At 42.2% G+C, this 19,189-nt stretch overlaps 1 protein-coding gene across 1 annotated transcript; it reads right to left on the bottom strand.

The window, feature by feature from the left end:
* Positions 1-12,509: 12,509 nt before the first annotated feature.
* arsib (arylsulfatase family, member Ib) lies at positions 12,510-18,744 on the bottom strand. The gene is made up of 2 exons (XM_056446660.1): positions 17,871-18,744; positions 12,510-15,442 (listed from the first exon to the last, which is right to left on the bottom strand). The coding sequence occupies exons 1-2, from the start codon at positions 18,170-18,172 to the stop codon at positions 14,038-14,040; spliced, it is 1,707 nt and encodes a 568-aa protein (XP_056302635.1). The 5' UTR covers positions 18,173-18,744; the 3' UTR covers positions 12,510-14,037.
* Between the last annotated feature and the right edge of the window lie 445 nt (positions 18,745-19,189).

Here is a 19,189-nt window from a genome sequence, read left to right as displayed (position 1 = left end):
TTGGCCAAAACTGATTAGCTGAAGTTAAACCGAAGCGGCAGCTATAACGGAGGATTCGGCTTAGTCTTAAAGCCAATGTTTAAAAAAAACGACAAATATATTGCTATTAACCTTTTATGATTACGGATGTTGACAAACGAAAAAAATGAAAAGTTCATTGGCATCGATGTTTTTAATATCATGAACAAGGTTATTTGTGAAACTGGTTCTTCAGATTATTAAGTGTTCTTCATACTAATCATGGTTATTTGTAGAGGCTTTCATTCATAAGGTTCTCTCAAGAACCAAACACTGTTCTTTCATGGCATCCCTGGAAAAAAAAACTCATTAGAAATATTTTTGTGTTTAATAACTAAATAATAATATCGTATTTCTTTTCTCAAAATTTAAGGTTTTGCCTAATTAAAACACAATTGCGGTCTGTACGCATGATAGCTACATTATAAACATGCACAACACATTTGACTATCATTTCATCCAAAACAATATACAGTATAAACAAGACTATTATAACAAATGATTTTCAACATTTTTAATTTTGTATTTTTTCGGGCATACGCATTATTTTTTTGTATGTAGTCATAATTCATTCTTAACCCGAATGCTTTTAAAATATAATTATTAGTGTAGCCAATAGAGAGCATCAGAAATTGTCCCATAGTGAAGTGGTACAGGACGAAATTAAAGTTTAGACTAGCCTACTGAAATATGGTATGGTATCAGATATGTTATACATGTTTCTATACCTTTTTCTGCTCATTTTACCATCGGTGCGCTTGCGCTTTATGTTTTCAAGTAAATGGACGGAGAATATAGGCTATAGGAAATTACATATTTCAGGATGTCTCCTATCAGCTGTTATGATAAGACAGCATCATACGACCATGAAATGAAAAACTTCTCTGACATCTAGACAAAATTGACGAGAACACTGTGTGTGGGGGAAACGGACACGGCTACAAATGATGAACATAAAACAACAACATTACAGTTAGAAAACAAACCACTAGACTAGACAATCATATTTAGTTATTTTTGCCTCTTCAAACTTTGATTGTGTTAGCTGAAATTAGCCTGAACGCGGAATTACATATTTTCGATGCTACTAATAGCTTAAAAACAGCAAATGTGGCAGTGTCCCACATGAAAAATGGTACAGTAGTAAAACTATTCTATACTAACTATACTAGTATATTAGGCTATTAACCACACTTTGTTAAAGGATGCTACAGTTGTAATAAATAGGCGTAGTTTTTATTAAAATGTGGAGTATTGTAGTATACTATTTACAGTATCGTATCTTATAGTATAGCTGTTATGAAGCGGACAGGAGACAGAGGTAAGGAAACGTTAGGGTGTTTATTAAATGACAACAAGGAGCACATGAAGGATAGCCAGGAGGATCAGGAATGATGTTGGGGTCTTTTCCTCCGTGGCTGGGTAACAGGAATACACGAGGATGGACAGCACACACCAGATACAGCTGACAGAGGATGACACAGACTTGGAAGGACTGGAAGACAGGACGATTCGGGAGGACCAGGAAGACTAGGAGGAATACAAAGAGAACAGGTAAGTAAATCGTTTGTTTTAGCTGAGGATGACTACGCTGAGTGGTCGCTCAGTTGTCCGCTTTCGTCGAGACGAGCCCGGACAATGAGCGACTGGAGTGCTGTGCTTTTATCTGGTGCTCGTGAATGTGATGCAGCTGTGTGCTCATTAGAAGTCAGGTGATGGTGATCTTCGTGAGTGGGGGTCGTGAGAGCCTGACCAATCCATGACAGTACCCCCCTCCCCAGGGCCCGCTCCTGAGGGCCGACACCTCCGACGCCGTGGTGGTCTCCCTCTGCCTCTAGGCGCTGGGAACTCAGGGTGGCTCTCATGAAACTCCACCATGAGACTAGGATCGAGAATATCAGCTCTGGGAACCCATGTCCTTTCTTCGGGGCCGTACCCTTCCCAGTCCACCAGGTACTCCAACTGGCCACCACGACGTCGGGAACGCAAGATCTCCTTCACTGCGTAGACGGCTCCTTCTTCTAGGAGCAGTGGAGGAGGGGGTTCCTCTTCGTGGTCAGGCTCTGTGGAGGGAAGAACAGGATCGTGATAGGGTTTCAGGAGTGATACGTGGAATGTAGGGTGAATACGGTAGTGAGAGGGTAATTGTAGTTTGTAGGTGACGGGGTTAACCTGTTCCACGATGGTGAAGGGACCAACAAATCGGGGACTTAACTTGCGAGAGGGCAGTCGCATGCGTATGTCCCGGGTGGATAGCCACACCTTTTGTCCGGGTGTGTATCTGGGTTCTTCAGACCTTCTCCTATCGGCGGTTACCTTGCTTCGACGGACTGCCCTCTGCAGATGTTGATGAGCCTCGTCCCAGACTCTCTCGCTCTCCCGGAACCAGTGATCCACTGCGGGGACATCAGATGGTTCGCCATCCCAGGGAAAGAGCGGTGGTTGGAAGCCCAGGACGCACTGGAATGGCGTGAGTCCGGTGGAGGGTTGCCGCAGTGAATTTTGGGCATATTCTGCCCAGCCCAAATACTGGCTCCAGGAGTTCTGGTGACCACTGCAGAAGGTCCTCAGGAACCGTCCCACCTCCTGAATCTTCCTCTCTGTCTGCCCGTTGGTTTGGGGATGATATCCAGAAGAGAGGCTGACGGCCACACCTAGGAGCTTGAAGAAGGCTTTCCATAGACGTGAGATGAACTGTGGACCTCTGTCCGACACAATATCTTCTGGAATACCAAATGACCTGAAGACTTGATTAAAGATATTGTCGGCAGTTTCAAAGGCTGTGGGAAGACCTTTCAGAGGGATTAGTTTGACAAACTTTGAGAATCTATCTACTATGACTAGAATACAGGTATTACCTTCTGACGAAGGGAGGTCAGTGATAAAGTCCACTCCTAGGTGTGACCAGGGACGGTTCGGAATCGGCAAGGGATGGAGCTTTCCAGCGGGTAGATGACGTGGGCTCTTGGATTGGGCACAGTCCTTACAGCCCTGAACATATTGCCTCACATCCCTTGCCATGTTTGGCCACCAGAATCGTTGGGATACTAGCGAGAGAGTATTGTTGATCCCTGGATGTCCAGTGCCTAGCGAGGTATGTAAGGAGTGGATCAGATCTACCCGGTGTTCAGGTGGTATGAACTGCCGATGAGGAGGGCATCCCGGCGGAGCAGGGGCGTCCGGAGTGGCAGCGACTGGAGGAGCGTTCCAGGTGATCGGACAAATGGAGATGTGTTCGGGAAGAATCTTCGTTGGGAGTTCTTCATGATCGTGATGCTCGTGTAAACGAGAGAGAGCGTCTGCTCTTAGATTCTTGGGTCCTGGACGATAGGAAATGGAGAAATCAAAACGTGAGAAGAAAAGTGACCATCTGGCTTGACGTGGACATAGTCTCTTGGCCTCTTTGATGTATTGGAGGTTTTTGTGATCTGTGATCACCTGGAACGGATGTTTGGCTCCCTCCAACCAGTGACGCCACTCCTCCAAGGCTAGCTTGATTGCTAGAAGCTCCCTGTCTCCTATGCTGTAATTCTGCTCCGCCGGGCTCAACTTCCGAGAGAAATAGGCACAGGGATGCAGTCGGGGCGGTGTATCATGATGTTGAGATAATACTGCCCCGACGCCGGTGGTGGATGCGTCCACTTCCACCACGAAAGGAAGATTTGGGTCAGGATGAGTCAGGAGTGGGGCCCTTGTGAACTCCTTCTTAAGAAGGCGGAAGGCTGCGGCTGCTTCTTTGGTCCACTCCAGTCCTTTGGGTTTACCCTTGAGGAGATTAGTGAGAGGTGATGTAATCCTGCTGTAGTCCTTGATAAACCGTCTATAAAAGTTAGCAAACCCAAGAAACCTCTGGAGCTCCTTAATGGAAGTGGGTTCTGACCAGGATAGAACAGCCTCAATTTTCTTCCCATCCATACGTATACCGGTTTGGTCAATGATGTATCCCAAGAAATGAATCGACTTCTGGTGGAATGAGCATTTCTCCGCTTTGAGGTAGAGGTGATGTTCTCTCAATGTGTGTAGGACCTCCGCAACGTGTTGGCGATGTTCGGCCTCACTCCGGGAGTAAATGAGGATGTCATCTATGTACACTATTACACAGTGGTGAAGAAACTCCCGGAGGACTTCATGAATGAAGTTTTGGAATACGGAGGGGGGCGTTGACCAGACCGTAAGGCATGACCTCATATTCATAGTGGCCAGTAGGGGTCACGAATGCTGTCTTCCATTGGTCCCCCTCACGTATTCTTATCAGATTATACGCGCTGCGGAGGTCCAATTTAGTGAAGACTTTAGCTTCTCGGAGCTGTTCCAAAGCGGCTGGTACCAGAGGAAGGGGATATCGGTATTTTACTGTACCGTTATTTAGGACCCTGTAGTCGATGCATGGACGCAGCCCTCCGTCCTTCTTGGCCACAAAGAAGAAGCTTGAGGCGGCTGGTGATTTTGAGTGACGTATGTACCCCTGACTCAGAGCCTCCCTTATGTAATCTTCCATTGCCTGATTCTCTGGAAGCGAGAGCGGGTAGATCCTACCTCTTGGCAACTGGGCATCTGGAACTAGGTCGATCGCGCAGTCCCATGGCCGATGCGGCGGTAGCTGGGAAGCTCTCTTGGGGCAGAAGACATCATGAAAGGAGCTGTACTCCTTAGGAATGTGGATAGACTGCTTCTCAGGAGGGCTCTCGACCGATGTTGCGAACAAAGAAATGGGGTTCCGACCTTGAAGAGGGAGATTTGGAAAACAGGCAGGTGTACATCCAGATCCCCATTTCTTTATCTCTCCTGTGCCCCAAGAGATGATGGGATCGTGCTTCACCAGCCACGGGCGCCCTAGAATGATGTCCATATTTGCACCCTCCAGAACCAGAAATTGAATCCTCTCTTGATGTAACAACCCCACTTGAAGAAGGATGTCTTCGCATTGTCGATGGATACGGGTCGAAGATCGAGTGCACTGGGTTATCGGTTGTATCTGGTATATATGCGAGGACGCCTCAGTACGGAGGTGGAGTTGACGACAGAGGGATTGGGAGATGAAGTTCCCTGCTGACCCGGAGTCGATGAGGGCTGTGACAAGGAGAGAAATAGAGGCAGTAGTTATTTGTACGGTGGTAGTAAGTGGTTTACATTGTTCAATATTCGTACTGAATACACTCACTGAAGTCCGAATGGGACGAAGGGGACACTCCATACGGGTGTGTCCACTGACACCGCAGTATAGACACAGACCCCGGGTCAGCCTCCTCTGTCGTTCCGCTGATGTCAGTCTTCCAGACTCTATTATCATGGGTTCTGGTTCTGGAGAGGCTGTTGACTCAGGCGATTGGAGGAGTGCAGACGAGGGGGTGATGGTGTCCTGTTGATAGGAACGGAGACGATCGGAACATCGGAGAGAATGTTGGATGAATCTCTCCAGACCCATTGTATCATCTAATGTGGCCAGTTGGATTCGGAGAGTGGGTTCCAAGCCGAGCCGGTACGTGGTCAACAACGATCTCTCATTCCATCCACTTGCAGCTGCTAGAGTGCGAAACCGGAGAGCATATTCCTGTGTAGATAGAGTACCTTGCTTTAGATGATACAGCTGCTCTCCAGCGGCTACTTCCCCATCAGAACGTCCAAACACCTCTTTGAAATACTCCGTGAAGGTAGTGATGGAATTCATGACCGGCCCGGCTTGGTTCCAGATCGTCTCAGCCCATTTAAGTGCAGGTCCAGAGAGTAGAGATACGATGTAGGCGATCTTCGACTTATCTGTGGGATATAGAGAAGGTTGCATTTCGAATATGAGGGAACATTGTAACAGAAAACCATTGCACTCCCCCGCTCCGCCTGAGTAGGGCGCTGGTCGGGCCATGGGACTGGAAGGAAGGGCCGAAGAAGAAACTGTGGAGGCGGAAGTGCTCGGTGCTGGTGGTGCGTTGGAAAGTGGAGCTGGTGGCTGTAGAATCCGCTTCAACTGGTCCACCAGCTCTTGAAGGTGATCGGGGGTGCTCATGTTGTCGTCGTTAAAGGTCCGGGCTTCTGTTATGAAGCGGACAGGAGACAGAGGTAAGGAAACGTTAGGGTGTTTATTAAATGACAACAAGGAGCACATGAAGGATAGCCAGGAGGATCAGGAATGATGTTGGGGTCTTTTCCTCCGTGGCTGGGTAACAGGAATACACGAGGATGGACAGCACACACCAGATACAGCTGACAGAGGATGACACAGACTTGGAAGGACTGGAAGACAGGACGATTCGGGAGGACCAGGAAGACTAGGAGGAATACAAAGAGAACAGGTAAGTAAATCGTTTGTTTTAGCTGAGGATGACTACGCTGAGTGGTCGCTCAGTTGTCCGCTTTCGTCGAGACGAGCCCGGACAATGAGCGACTGGAGTGCTGTGCTTTTATCTGGTGCTCGTGAATGTGATGCAGCTGTGTGCTCATTAGAAGTCAGGTGATGGTGATCTTCGTGAGTGGGGGTCGTGAGAGCCTGACCAATCCATGACAATAGCATAATAAAACTACAATATTGAGTATTTTGTTTATAATACTAACAACTCTGAAGTTACCATAAGGTAATAACTACTTTATAGTTTTGTTGAAAAACTCTATTATGCCTACTTTAAATTAGTACTATCCCACATGAAAAGGTCGGTACACAGCTTAAAGTATAATATTTTATAGTATATATTCATATTAAAACTGTAATATTGAGTAATTTATTTATGGTAGCAAATCTAAAGTTACCACAACATTAAATTAAGCCTACTCGTTCAAAAACTAAGACAATTTACAGTATTATTTAGCTATGTTGGCAGCTAAGAGTTCAAGCTGGTATGACAAGCATCAGGTTATATGGGTAATATACGGTGGTATAGCTTCATTTTACTCGACTAAAAAAAGCCTCTGATAAGATAACGCTATAATGCAAAGATACGTTGTTTTCTTATTGCCTGCTTGAGTTTGTGTTTGCGAGTGGTTAATTTTTATTAGGCCTACTGTTCTCGTAAACTTAATATTCACACCGTTTTATGAACACATTCCTCGTCTTAAGATAACAGACATTTCTTTAGCATTTAAATTAGGCCTATATAGTACATATTGATTCACACTGTCAACTGGATCACTACACGACCATCGGAAAACACCAATGTCATTATTATTATTATTATTATTAATTTTAATCAGTGCAAGTTTTAAAAGATGTTATTTTAGAGATGAATACAGAATCAAAATAGAGAAGATAAACAGGTTGACTGATGCAATATTTAATACAAATTACGAACAGAAATTGGCCTATAAAATAGTTTTGTCCACTGTAAATTATGTCTATTTTAACTTCTGTGAAACACATTGCATTTGTGCTGAATTATCCAAAGCAGCGTGCAAAGTAAATGTAATGCAAAATAAGGGTTGATCATGCAGAAAGCAAAGGTCTCGTGGCGGAGAGCTCGTTAACATTGGATTTGTACTTGCAAGTGCAAAGCACTGAACTTTTTCCTTCCGATAATTCATTCATAAAAGCCACACCTTGCAGCTCATGTTTCCTTATTTCAGCAATCTCTGTGCAATAAAGAAGAAAACAACAACGCTTGTTCGTGAATGACACGGGCTTTTATTTTATTTTTCAATTATAATTAAATAAATTTAATTACAATTATTTCAATTGAATTAGCAAAATGTCTAGCTATATATGCACTATCAAAATCATATGATCATTTAGCCCTGGCAGCATATGTTTTGAAACTTATTAAAATAATTAAGTCAGTTTTACATAAGTTCAATGGACTCATAAGGTTAATTCGATTCAGCTTAAAAATTTAAGGCAACCAGTACTTTCTTTCCAGTCTCGACTTGATTTTATTAGGTTTATATTTAGCATAATTTAGCAGGTGATAAATACAGTAGCAGATAGCAACATTATTTTACTATAACATTTTTTATGACAAAACAAATAGCTGCAATAATAAAGCGATCGGGAATAACTCGTCAATGATCTTAAGATGTAACGTAGGCTAATGACCTGACACTGTAAAAATGCGTTGCTGTTATAACCCAACATTGGCTCAAACATGGATATTTTCGGTTGGGTTTGACCATATTTGACCCAACTTTGGGATAAAACAACCGCATGCAGCATTTTAGCATTAGGTCACACAGTGTTAATTTACATTCAATATTCCCCCATTTAGACTTCTGAACAATGCAATTCACACACACGTTTTCCCACATATATTTCACATATAGGCAGTGTGCGATTTATACATTCTTTAAACATTATACATCCATCCTTTTTTGGTAATGTTATTTTGTGTAATACATGATTCGGAGAATCAAATGTATGTGTTTATTTAAATCCCTACTGAAAAAAACAGCCTAAACCAGCCTAGGCTGGTTGGCTGGTTTTAGAGGGGTTTTGGCCACTTCCAGGCTGGTTTCCAGCCATTTCCAGCCTGGTCTTAGCTGGTCAGGCTTGGAGATGACCAGCTAAAACCAGCTTGCACAGCCTAGCCAGGTTGGGAGCCCAGCCAAAACCAACTATGTCCATCTTAAACCAAGCTGGTTTTAGCTGGTCATTTTCCAGCCTGAACATCTAAGACCAGGCTGGAAATGGCTGGAAAACAGCCTGGAAATGGCCAAAACCCCTCTAAAACCAGGCTGGTCAACCAGCTAAAACCAGCCTAGGCTGGTTTAAGCTGGTTTTATTTAGTAGAGATTGCATCTAATTTGTTCATAAAATGTATTTAAGTTTTCAGAGTTCAGGGGGATCAAGCCTTAATTAGGAGGGTCAATCCAGCCTAACCCCTTTGTAATTTGCACCGTGCATTTAGGCCTATAAAATAAGTCATACACTCTAAAAAGCAGGGTTATTTAAACTTAAATTTGGCCCTATTACTTTCATTATAAAATGAACCCAGCAGATGGGTTAGTCCCTATTACAACCAGAATTGAGTTGAAATAACCACACATTTTTTAGAGTGTATGCACATGAAAATATTTGTCAAATATTGCAAGATTAGTTACATATATTCTTCAACCATCGGAATTACAAACAGCATACAGTATGTTAATTAGATATAATTACATGCACTGTAAAAACTGTTCAACTGACTTAAAATAGCTTGTTTAACTTAAAAAATTAAGTTATAACATGATTAACTTAGTTTAACAAGTTACAAAAAACATATGCTGTCATGACTAATTGATGATATTATTTCTTACAGTGTATGTGTTCACATATTTGGCCATGTGGACACATATGCCTAACTTATAGCTATGTAAAACCCAAAAAGTTATGGCAACTCAAACCATTTGAGGAGACCGATTGCAGCAAACCATTTAAGTTCCAAAACTAATCCTATCAGAACTGTGAACTTAATCCACTTGAGTCAACGAAGCAATCTGAGCACAGTAAAACCCGATAAGTGAAGAGAACTCAAACCAACTGAGTACTGTAAAAACTAATAAGTTAAGGCAACTCAAACCATTTGAGAACACCGATTGCTACAAAGCATTTGAGTTAAAAAAACAAATCTATATGAGTACTGTGAACTTGCTCCATTTAAGTTGAAGTAATGTGGTATTTAATTAACACATTACCTTCAACACTGAGTTCAAAACTCTTTTCAAATGAGTACAATTAACTTTCAGTCAATTTTGAGTTTCATTTGATAAAGTTGACTGTTGGGTAAAACAAATCTGTTGCACATATGAGAAATAATGTATATGAACTTGTCATATTTCTGTATTTATTTTCATATAAGACCAAGACGACGCCCTAATCTGAAAATTGAAAGCAATCCCTTAAGACTAACAAGGTCGTACTGTATAAATGACCATCCAAATCATTTTAAAGAGTGTTTCAGCAAGTCTTATAAGAGATGTCACATGCATCAGTGCCAAGAACACAGTCTCAGACCGTCACCTGCAGGACACCTGTGATATGACACAGTAGTTTGACAGTCACTCATGTTTTATCTCCTACTTAACCATTTATTTACAAAATGCATGCAATTAGCTGTAAAATAAGTACAAGTACTTGTATTTACAGACACAGTTGAAGTCAGAATTATTAGGCCTCCTGTATTTTTCCCCCAGTTTCTGTTTAACAGAGAGATGATTTGTTTTAACACATTTCTAATCATAATAGTTTTAATAACTCATTTCTAATAACTGATTTATTTTCTCTTTGTCATGATGACAGTAAATATTAGACTAGATATTCTTCAGGACACTTCTATACAGCTTAAAGTGACATTTAAAGGCTTAAATAGGTTAATTAGGAAAGTTGGGGCTCATTGTATTACAGAGGTTTGTTCTGTAGACAATCTGAAAAAATAGAGGGCTAATAATATTGCTAATGATATTTAAAAAATAAAAAATTTTTTTCATTCTAGCTGAAATAAAACAAATAAAACTTTACTTACTACAATTGCAGTACTGTATTAAAAAAAATGAACACCCCCCCCCAGAAGATATACAGAAGTTGTATATACACATCATATTAAAGAAAAAGATTATATAATTTACAAATTTCTGTTGTTTTAAAACCTTTTTGTAATATATAAAATATAAAAAATAAATTAAATATAAGGGTGACATGGTGGCTCAGTGGTTAGCACTGTCCTCTCACAGCATGAAGGGCGCTGGTTCGAGTCCTGGCTGGGCCAGTTGGTGTGTCTGTGAGTGAACCGCCAACAGCTCCAGCATATGTTTTACGTAGCGGATGCCCTTCCAGCTGCAACCCAGTACTGGAAAACACCCATACACACTCATTCTCTCTCACACACACATACACTCATACACTACAGCCTGTTTAGTTTATTCATTTCCCCTATAGCACATGTGTTTGGACTGTGGGGGAAACCGGAGCACCTGGAGGAAACCTACGCCAACACGGGGAGAACATGCAAACTCCACACGGAAATGCTAACTGACCCAGTTGGGACTCGAGCCAGTGACCTTTTGCAACTGCATGCAATCAAATTTTTTGCCTGATTTTCCGCAACATTGCTTATTTAATAACATGAATGAAACAGAAAAGTAAAGCTTAAAGATTTTCCAACGTTCCTCTGCTTCATAACCGTCTGAATGAGTTGGACATTTTAAAAAAGCACTGCTTTCGGCCACTAGCAGCTTCAAAAATGAACAAATAAACAATAATATAGGGACCAGTAATTCATACGATGCTTCTTCTAGAGTATATATATATATATAATCTTAATCAGATCTGTATCTTACAAATATTGGAACAGAATATTCAACACAACCTCACGACAATTCGTAACTTTTTGATATAGTGGCTAATTCATATGAATTAGTACGATTTCATTCATACAATTGGAGTTTGGTGCCACGCCTCCTTTTTAAAAATCAATTGCTTTAAATATCCATAATTAATATAAACAGCATGTTAACTAATTTGTTTTATCAGTATAAGTATACACGTATACTTAAGCGCAAATATTGTCAATTCATAATTTTAGGCTACAGAACTATTAAAGCCAACTTCACAATAAAGTCTTGCTGCACTGAAAACGACACCGTCTCAAGCGTAACGGCAAAAAACAAACCCAAAATCATAACTATATGTGATGGTTACTATACATATTCTCGATGTTGTTGCCCTTTAAAAAGTAAAACAAACAAAAATCTTAGTGTTTATTAATTAATACAAAAGCTGAAGGCGTGCAGTGGGTAGCTCAATCGCCTCACAGAAAGAAGGTCACTTGTTCAAGCCTCAGCTGCGGAGTGTGCATGTTCTCCCCGTGTTGGCGTGGGTTTCCTCCGGGTGCTTTGGTTTCCCCCACAAGTCCAAACACATGTGCTATAGGAGAATTGGGTAGGCTAAATTGTCCGTTGTGTATGAGTGTGTATGAATGAGCGTGTATGGGTGTTTCCCAGTGATGCGTTGCAGCTGGAAGAGCATCTGCTGCGTAAAACATATGCTGGATGAGTTGGTGGTTTATTCCACTGTGGCGACCCCAGATTAATAACGGGACTAAGCCGAAAAGAAACTGAATGACAAAAACTGTGTGTCAAACTACAAGTCTTGTATGCAATTATTACTTATTAAAATGCCGTCAAGCCTGAAAAAAGCTGAATTTTTTGTATCTTATTGAAAAATGCACATAGTCCTGGAACAATTCTAGGCGATTTGTATTTGAACTTGTACGAATTTGTACGAATTAGTAACTAAACTGACAGAAATAATCAGTAAAATCCTCGTAAAATCAGTCTGAAATATTATATGTTTTTAATTGTTTCTCTATGTTCTAGAAGAGCTCCTTTAATATTGCACCATCGCCCTACCATGAACCTGGAAGGATGCGTGTTTGTTTCTATATTTCCACAGGTGGAGTCAGGACACAAACACTGAGTTCAACTCAATCGATTCGTAGCTGTGATCCAATTGTGTGCTTTCCTCATAATTCAGTATATCTTTATTTCTCTAGCGCTTTTACAATGTAGATTGTGTCAAAGCAGCTTAACACAGAAGTTCTAGTAAATGGAAAATGTGTCAGTCCAGTTTTCACAGTTTAGTTGAGTTGAGTTCAGTGTGGTTTAATTTTTACTGCTGAAAGTCCAAACACTGAAGAGCATAAGGGCTGACATATCCGAAAATCATCTGATTGCCCATCGGGACAGGTTAATTTCCTCTCTGTTCTCCATGTATACCGCATGAACACGGCACGACAAGGCTGAAATTTGTCTAGATTCAAAGAAGAGTCACACTTTGGCTCAAAATCGGATGTAAATTGCACACTGTATGCCTGGCATTAGGTTATTTAAAGGGTTTGGACAATGAAACTGAAACAATTTAGTGTTGGAGGTTTCATAACTAAATTTGAGCAGCCTGGTGGCCAATCTTCATTGATTCCACCTGTAAGAGCAGAGTGTGAAGGCTTAATAAGCAGAGTAATAGCACAGATTTGCTTAAAATATGGCAGTGCATGCAACATGATGGGTGACATCCAAGTTCACAAGAGGATTGTAGGTGCACGTCTTGCTGGCGCATCTGTGACCGAGACAGCAAGTCTTTGTGATTATCAGTATCCAGAGTAATGTCAGCAAACCACCAAGAAGAAGATTCACATCCAACAGGAGTAACTGTAAACACAAGAGGAAACCATCTGATAGCCTGGATTGTATCCCAAAACATAAAACCGCAGCTGCTCAACTCACAGCAGAATTAAATGTGCACCTCAACTCTCCTGTTTCCACCAAAACTGTTGATCAGGAGCTTCACAGGGTCAATATACATGGCCGACTGCTATAGTCACCCGTGCCAATGCCAAACATCTGATTCAATGGTGTTAGAGCAAAAAGTTTGGGCTGTGGACAATTTGAAACATGTATTGTTCCCTGATGAGTCCACCTTCACTGTCGTTCCCACATCCAGGAGAGTTACTGTGTGGAGAAGCCCCAAAGAAGTGAACCACCCAGACTGTTGCTTGCCCAGAAGCATGGGTGTGGATCAGTGATGGTTTGGGCTGCAATATCATGGCATTCCCTATGCCAAATACTTGTGCTAGATGGAACATCACTGCCAAGGACTACTGAACCGTTCTGGAGGACCATGTGCACCCAATGGGTCAAACATTGTATCCTGAAGGTCGTTCCATGTATTAGGATAATAATGTACCAATACAAACAGCAAGACTGGTGACAGAGGGGTTTGATGAACATGAAAGTGAAGTTGAACATCTCCCATGGCCTGCACAGTCACAAAATCTAAATATTATTGAGCCACTTTGGGGTGTTTTGGAGGAGCGAGTCAGGAAAGGTTTTCCTCTATCAGCATCACGTAGTAACCTGGCCACTATTCTGCAAGAAATATAGCTCAAAATCCCTCTGACTACTTAGCAAGACTTGTATCTGTCATTTTCAAGGGCAATTAATGCTGTACTGGCGGCAAAAGGAGGCCGGACACCATACTAATTAATTATTCAGGTTCATTGTCCAACCCCTGTACATGGTCAGCAATTAAGTTTAGTCTTATCAGTGATATCCAATACCGGAAGATCCCTATATTTGTTTTGACATGATCTTTAAGTTGAACTTCTTAAAAAAAGATTGCAACTTGCAGAGCTTACATTTCTTCCTTTTGCGATTCTTTCCTCTCTTATAATAAACTCCGTCCCAGTTTTCCTCCTCCTCATCTTCCCCCACCCAAGGTCTCCATGCCCCTCCATTCGCACTAGGGTTGGCACGGGTATCATCAGGCGGGTAGCGGACAGGTATTGCGGTGCGATTGTAAAAGGCTAGCCTTGCTAGCAGCTCCTTAACAACATCAGGCCTGTGCACCGCAAGGTCATGCCGTTCACAAGGGTCACCTGTTACATTGAAAAGCCAAACTGATTTCCTCTTTTCTCCAATATCTCGCTCCAGGTGCCACCAGCTGCTGGGGAAGTTTGTAAGGACATGTGGCGGCACCCAATCCCCATTCCCAGGATCACCTGTCAGGAGCTTCCAGTCACCTACTCTAATGGCCGCCTGTACGATGGTGTCCCAAAGTCCATAGCCATCCTTAAGTGAACCCCGACTGCGGCGATTAAGAGGGTCAATATTATGAAGAATTTCTAATCGTGGTGATTCTTTCCCCTCGCTAATAGTTGGCCAAACATCAAACCCATCTAACCCCTGATGCTGGGACACATTTCCCCCAGCAAGTCCAACTAGAGTTGGATACCAGTCGGTAATGTGAATAAGGTCTCTGCTAACCCTTCTTCGATGGCGTATCAAGGGACTATGCACAAAACCCACTCCTCTAATGCCACCTTCCCAATATGTTCCCTTACACCCTCGTAGGGGCCAATTACTGCCCCCTGTTAGTGGTTGCGCCCCATTATCAGTGGAGAATATGACAACACTATTTCGGTAGAAGCCATACTTGCGCAGTGCATATGTTATATTCCGGACTGCCTCGTCAACTATAGAAACCATTGCTGCATATTTCCTGCGAGGAACGTTGCCTATGTTGCGGTATGGGTAGATGTACTCTTTGGGCGGCTTTAGAGGAGTATGCACCGCCTGAAGGGAAAGGAAAATAAAAAGGGGCTGACTGGTTGGGTCGTGTGTGGCTAATATTTTGCGCACTCTTTGGGTGTAGAGGTGAGTTGAGTACTTCCCTGCTCTCCCCCAAGCCACTGACTCTCCTTCGTGGAGGTCAAATCCACACAGTGACTTGCCGTCACATGAGCCATATGTGTAGTAGTCCACACTGCCGGTCAATGAACCGAAGTAAGTGTGAAATCCGCGGCGTGTTGGCAAACAGTCTTTCCGATAGAAACCCAAATGCCACTTCCCAACCATGTGAGTGGAGTAGCCGATTTCCTGAAGGCGCTGAGGGAGCGTGACCACATCCAGAGGAAGGCAGTTGGGTTGACGTGGCCTGATGATGGAGTGCTGGAGGCCGGTGTGAATTTGATACCTAAAGGAAAGAATAAACAAATTATACAATAAATTAAACAATATGGGTTTTCTTTTTTGAGTAATTAATTTTGTAATGGTGTTGGCACCAAAAATGTCCTGCTATTCGTGCGTAAATAGACACGTGAACATTTTAGGTTTACTTGCTTCATTCATGCGTCAAATTCACTTCACAATAGATGTGGATTTGTGTCATGGGCGGGGCTTCTGTCTTCCCGTTGACTCTAGCTTAGTTGCTAAATGGCTAACATGGAATTAACTGAGAGAGTAGTTGTGCTTTATATGCTTTAGGAAGGCTGATAAACAGCGTAGATTCATTCGTCGCTGTATCTGATATCACAAGATCCTTTCAGAGAAGCACCCAGCTCTGTGAGTTCATCAACTCCTCCAGAAACTATACCTGGATGATGGAGGCTTTCAGCAGTGCTTCCAACTGAGCCGAGCTCAGTTTGATGAGCTGTTGTCCGGTGTCGGTGGGAGGACTTCCCCCCTCTGGACACCAACTGCAGGTGCTAGGTCATAATCACCCCCCTACAAGAGCATGCTCCTGATTAGGTAATGTGGCATGTATGTCCACTAGAGTTCAAATATTCCAACTTGAGCGAATTACAAGACTCCCGAGGTTCCCGTGTAAAGTGCGTCAAACGCGCAATGCGCTTAATTCACGCAGCTTCATTTGTGTGACCCGCCTCATTCGCGTGAATCATGTCGCAGGATGTTGTGAACACACCATAGGAATTAGGGTAATTGTCTAATGTCTAATGTGAAACATCGTGATGGACAATGGCATCGTCGTTGTAGGCAGCGGTGAATTATTTATTTATGAATAGTAATTTATAACTAATTAATTATTTGTAGCCTACCGTTTCGACTACCTGACCCGCATGGTCTTTGTTTCACCCAAAACCAAATCATAAATAAATAAAGAGAAGTTACACACTTTTTTCACAGGACTCTGGCATGAATAGGCAGAGTGATCTGTGTCGTTATAATGCCGTCGACAAACTTGGCTGGTAAAAAAGGTGCCCAACCAACAGTATCTGAGGTTTACACTAAAATTACTGGGTACAAGTGTGAAAGCGGAAGATCAAAGCAGTCTGCTGACACTGTGACACGTTACCTGATAGATTCGAAAGACCGAAGAGTCGTTAGATAGAGACAAGATGAATTAAGTATCACATTTAACAACTATAGTGAGACACGATCCAGCGGTACATCCGTGATAAACTGTCCAACGTGCACTGCTCTCTGGGGTTTTGTGCTCAAAGCACCCGCTGACTGCCTGGAGCTCAGACGTGCACATACGCTGCAGTGCATGCCAGAGTGTGTGAGTGTGTGGTTAAATGATGTGCATTTTCAGTAGTATAGTGTGGCCGAGGGTTGTTCAGAAATGCTAGATGGAACGTCAGTGTGGACGTGGATCGTTTTCGTTCTAAAATGCCGTTTTAAAACTTAGACGTATTAGTGTAAACGGGGCCGTGTGTATTTTTCGCGAGTAGGTTGCTGCTGCGATGGGGGCAGGGTGGAAGATTGCGATGCCGGCTCAGCATCGTGATGTCTATCGGCGATGGAGGATGGCATTGTATATAGACCAAATCATAATAAGAATACACTTGTCTGTTTGAAGAACCAAATCTATGCTTGTGAACGCAATGTGGTTTAATCAACACAATCTCACGGCAATTTGTAACTTTTTGATTTAGTGGCTAATTTGTACGAATTCGTATGATCTAATTTGTACAATTTACTACGATTTGCTCATCCCCCAATGATGGTTGGGTTTAGGGGTGGGGTTAGGTGCCACACCTCCCTTTTAAAATCGTGCAATTTCGTCCGACTGAACTGGTACAAAACTGACAAAACGTAAAATACTTACATTGTCTTGTGAGATCAGGCTGGGTTTAATCGAAAACAAAATGATGCATGTCTGCAGAAAACCATACACACGCGCCTCATGAACCGCTCCTGCTTGACGCTGATGTGTCAATGTTGCATGAATCCTGCTTGTTATCATGCACGCTGAAAAAAATACACGCCCCTCATACTTCGTGAAACCAACTTAAAAGCTGTGCTATTTTCAAAAGAGGGCGGAGCAACAAATGCCTGTGTGTCAGCATAGTGGCAGATTCAAAACAAGACTAACCTCCTATGCTAATGAGGGAGAGACCATCACTGGTGGGCGGGGCTTTCCCCCTACAAAGGGAGAATGTCAAAGTGTTTCTGCTGACTGTTTTTAATCAAGCACAACTATAAACAATAAAATTAATACATTTTTACCATTAGAAGCTGGTTAAATTCACACACTGCTGCCACACAATTGTATTTAAAGCCCTTATAAAACAAATTTTTGCACAATAGGTCCCATTCAAAATAAAAGTCGTGTACAGGGGCTGTCATTCAAGATAAATACTGTGAATAAGCTGAATGACCTGCCTGTGATGAGCTGGCTGCGGGACGGCGTGCACAGCGGCTGGACATAGTAGTTCTCCAGCCGGACCCCCTCCGAGGCCAGTTTATCCAGCGTCGGGCTTCGGATCTCCCCGCTGTGGTAGCCGATGTCATTGAAGCCTTGGTCGTCGGTCAGAATAAAGATGATATGTGGAGGTTGTTTGGGTTTAAAAGCTGCAGCTTCTGGCTTTTCTTCAACCCGAAAATCATCGAAGTCCTCTCGGTTTGATCTCATGGACGCACACGCTGGAAGACCGAGGATGAGGAGCACAAACAAAGCCATATCCTCTTCAGAATAAACGGACACTCGGTCGAAGTTCACATCAGTTTTGTTGAAGTTTAGTTTAGTGTGGAGACAGACGATAAACTTTAATAATGACAAGCGCTTTTGTTCTGGAAGTCTGGCTGAAGGCAGCGCGACGTGGCGTTGGAAAACCGCTGGGAGGATTCAGTCATCATTCGGGTTGATTATGGCGAAAAAGTGGCAAAAAACAACAACATTTGACCGACTATACAGACTGCCTCAATATATGTTCAAATATATAGGCTATTGTGCAATGTATCGAGAAATACAGCGATAAAACAGGCTTTTTTGTTAGTAAACAGTTCATTGCGTAAGCATATACGCCCAAGTTGCCGCGTCTTGCATTTACAAAATGCTTGAAAAGTGCCAAAGAAAACTCGATATTTACCGGTCTTATACAAATATATAGGCTAAACAATACAAATATATAGGCTATTCTTAGTAAACAGTGTATTGCGTAACCATACGCCCAAATTTACTGCGTCTTGCACTCACAAAAAGCGTGAAATGTGATAAATATCGCCATGATATTAAAATCAGCCCCTCCTCAGTGTTGTAAACAGTCCAACTCTGCCATGACGAAGGCTACAAGAACTGAATAGTCGATTGTCTATTTCTGAGCCTCGAGGGTTTTAACTATCATCAAATTTTTTGGCATATTTTTTGCAATGTAATATAAATACCAGGCATTGATAACAGCTTCATGCATTAGTTGAATATATTTAAATTGTTCACATGAAAAAAGTAATTTATACTGTAATGTTTTAAGAATATTCTACTGAAATATTATAGTATGATAGTATTATAGTATATGAGTAATATCTTGATCTCAATGGGTTTTTATCTGGTTAAATAAAGAAATATATTATTTACAATGCTGTCAATGAATGCTACACCATACTATTAACTATAGTGAAGTGATACTGTAGTATGCACTGTCAGAATTAAAGGTACAAATCTGTCGGTACATTTTTGTTCTTAACATGTCCTTAAAAG

Source organism: Danio aesculapii, chromosome 21, assembly GCF_903798145.1.
Source record: "Danio aesculapii chromosome 21, fDanAes4.1, whole genome shotgun sequence".
Lineage (NCBI taxonomy): Eukaryota > Metazoa > Chordata > Actinopteri > Cypriniformes > Danionidae > Danio > Danio aesculapii.
The sequence above is the reverse complement of the archived record's forward strand: the minus strand, read 5'-3'. Positions and strand labels throughout refer to the sequence as shown.

Excerpts from the sequence above, each read along its gene's own strand:
- arsib (XM_056446660.1), bottom strand. The coding sequence starts at position 18,172 with ATGGCTTTGTTTGTGCTCCTCATCCTCGGTCTTCCAGCGTGTGCGTCC. Across the intron at positions 15,443-17,870 it reads AGCCAGCTCATCACAGGCAG|GTATCAAATTCACACCGGCC; the intron begins GTCATTCAGCTT and ends TCTTTCCTTTAG.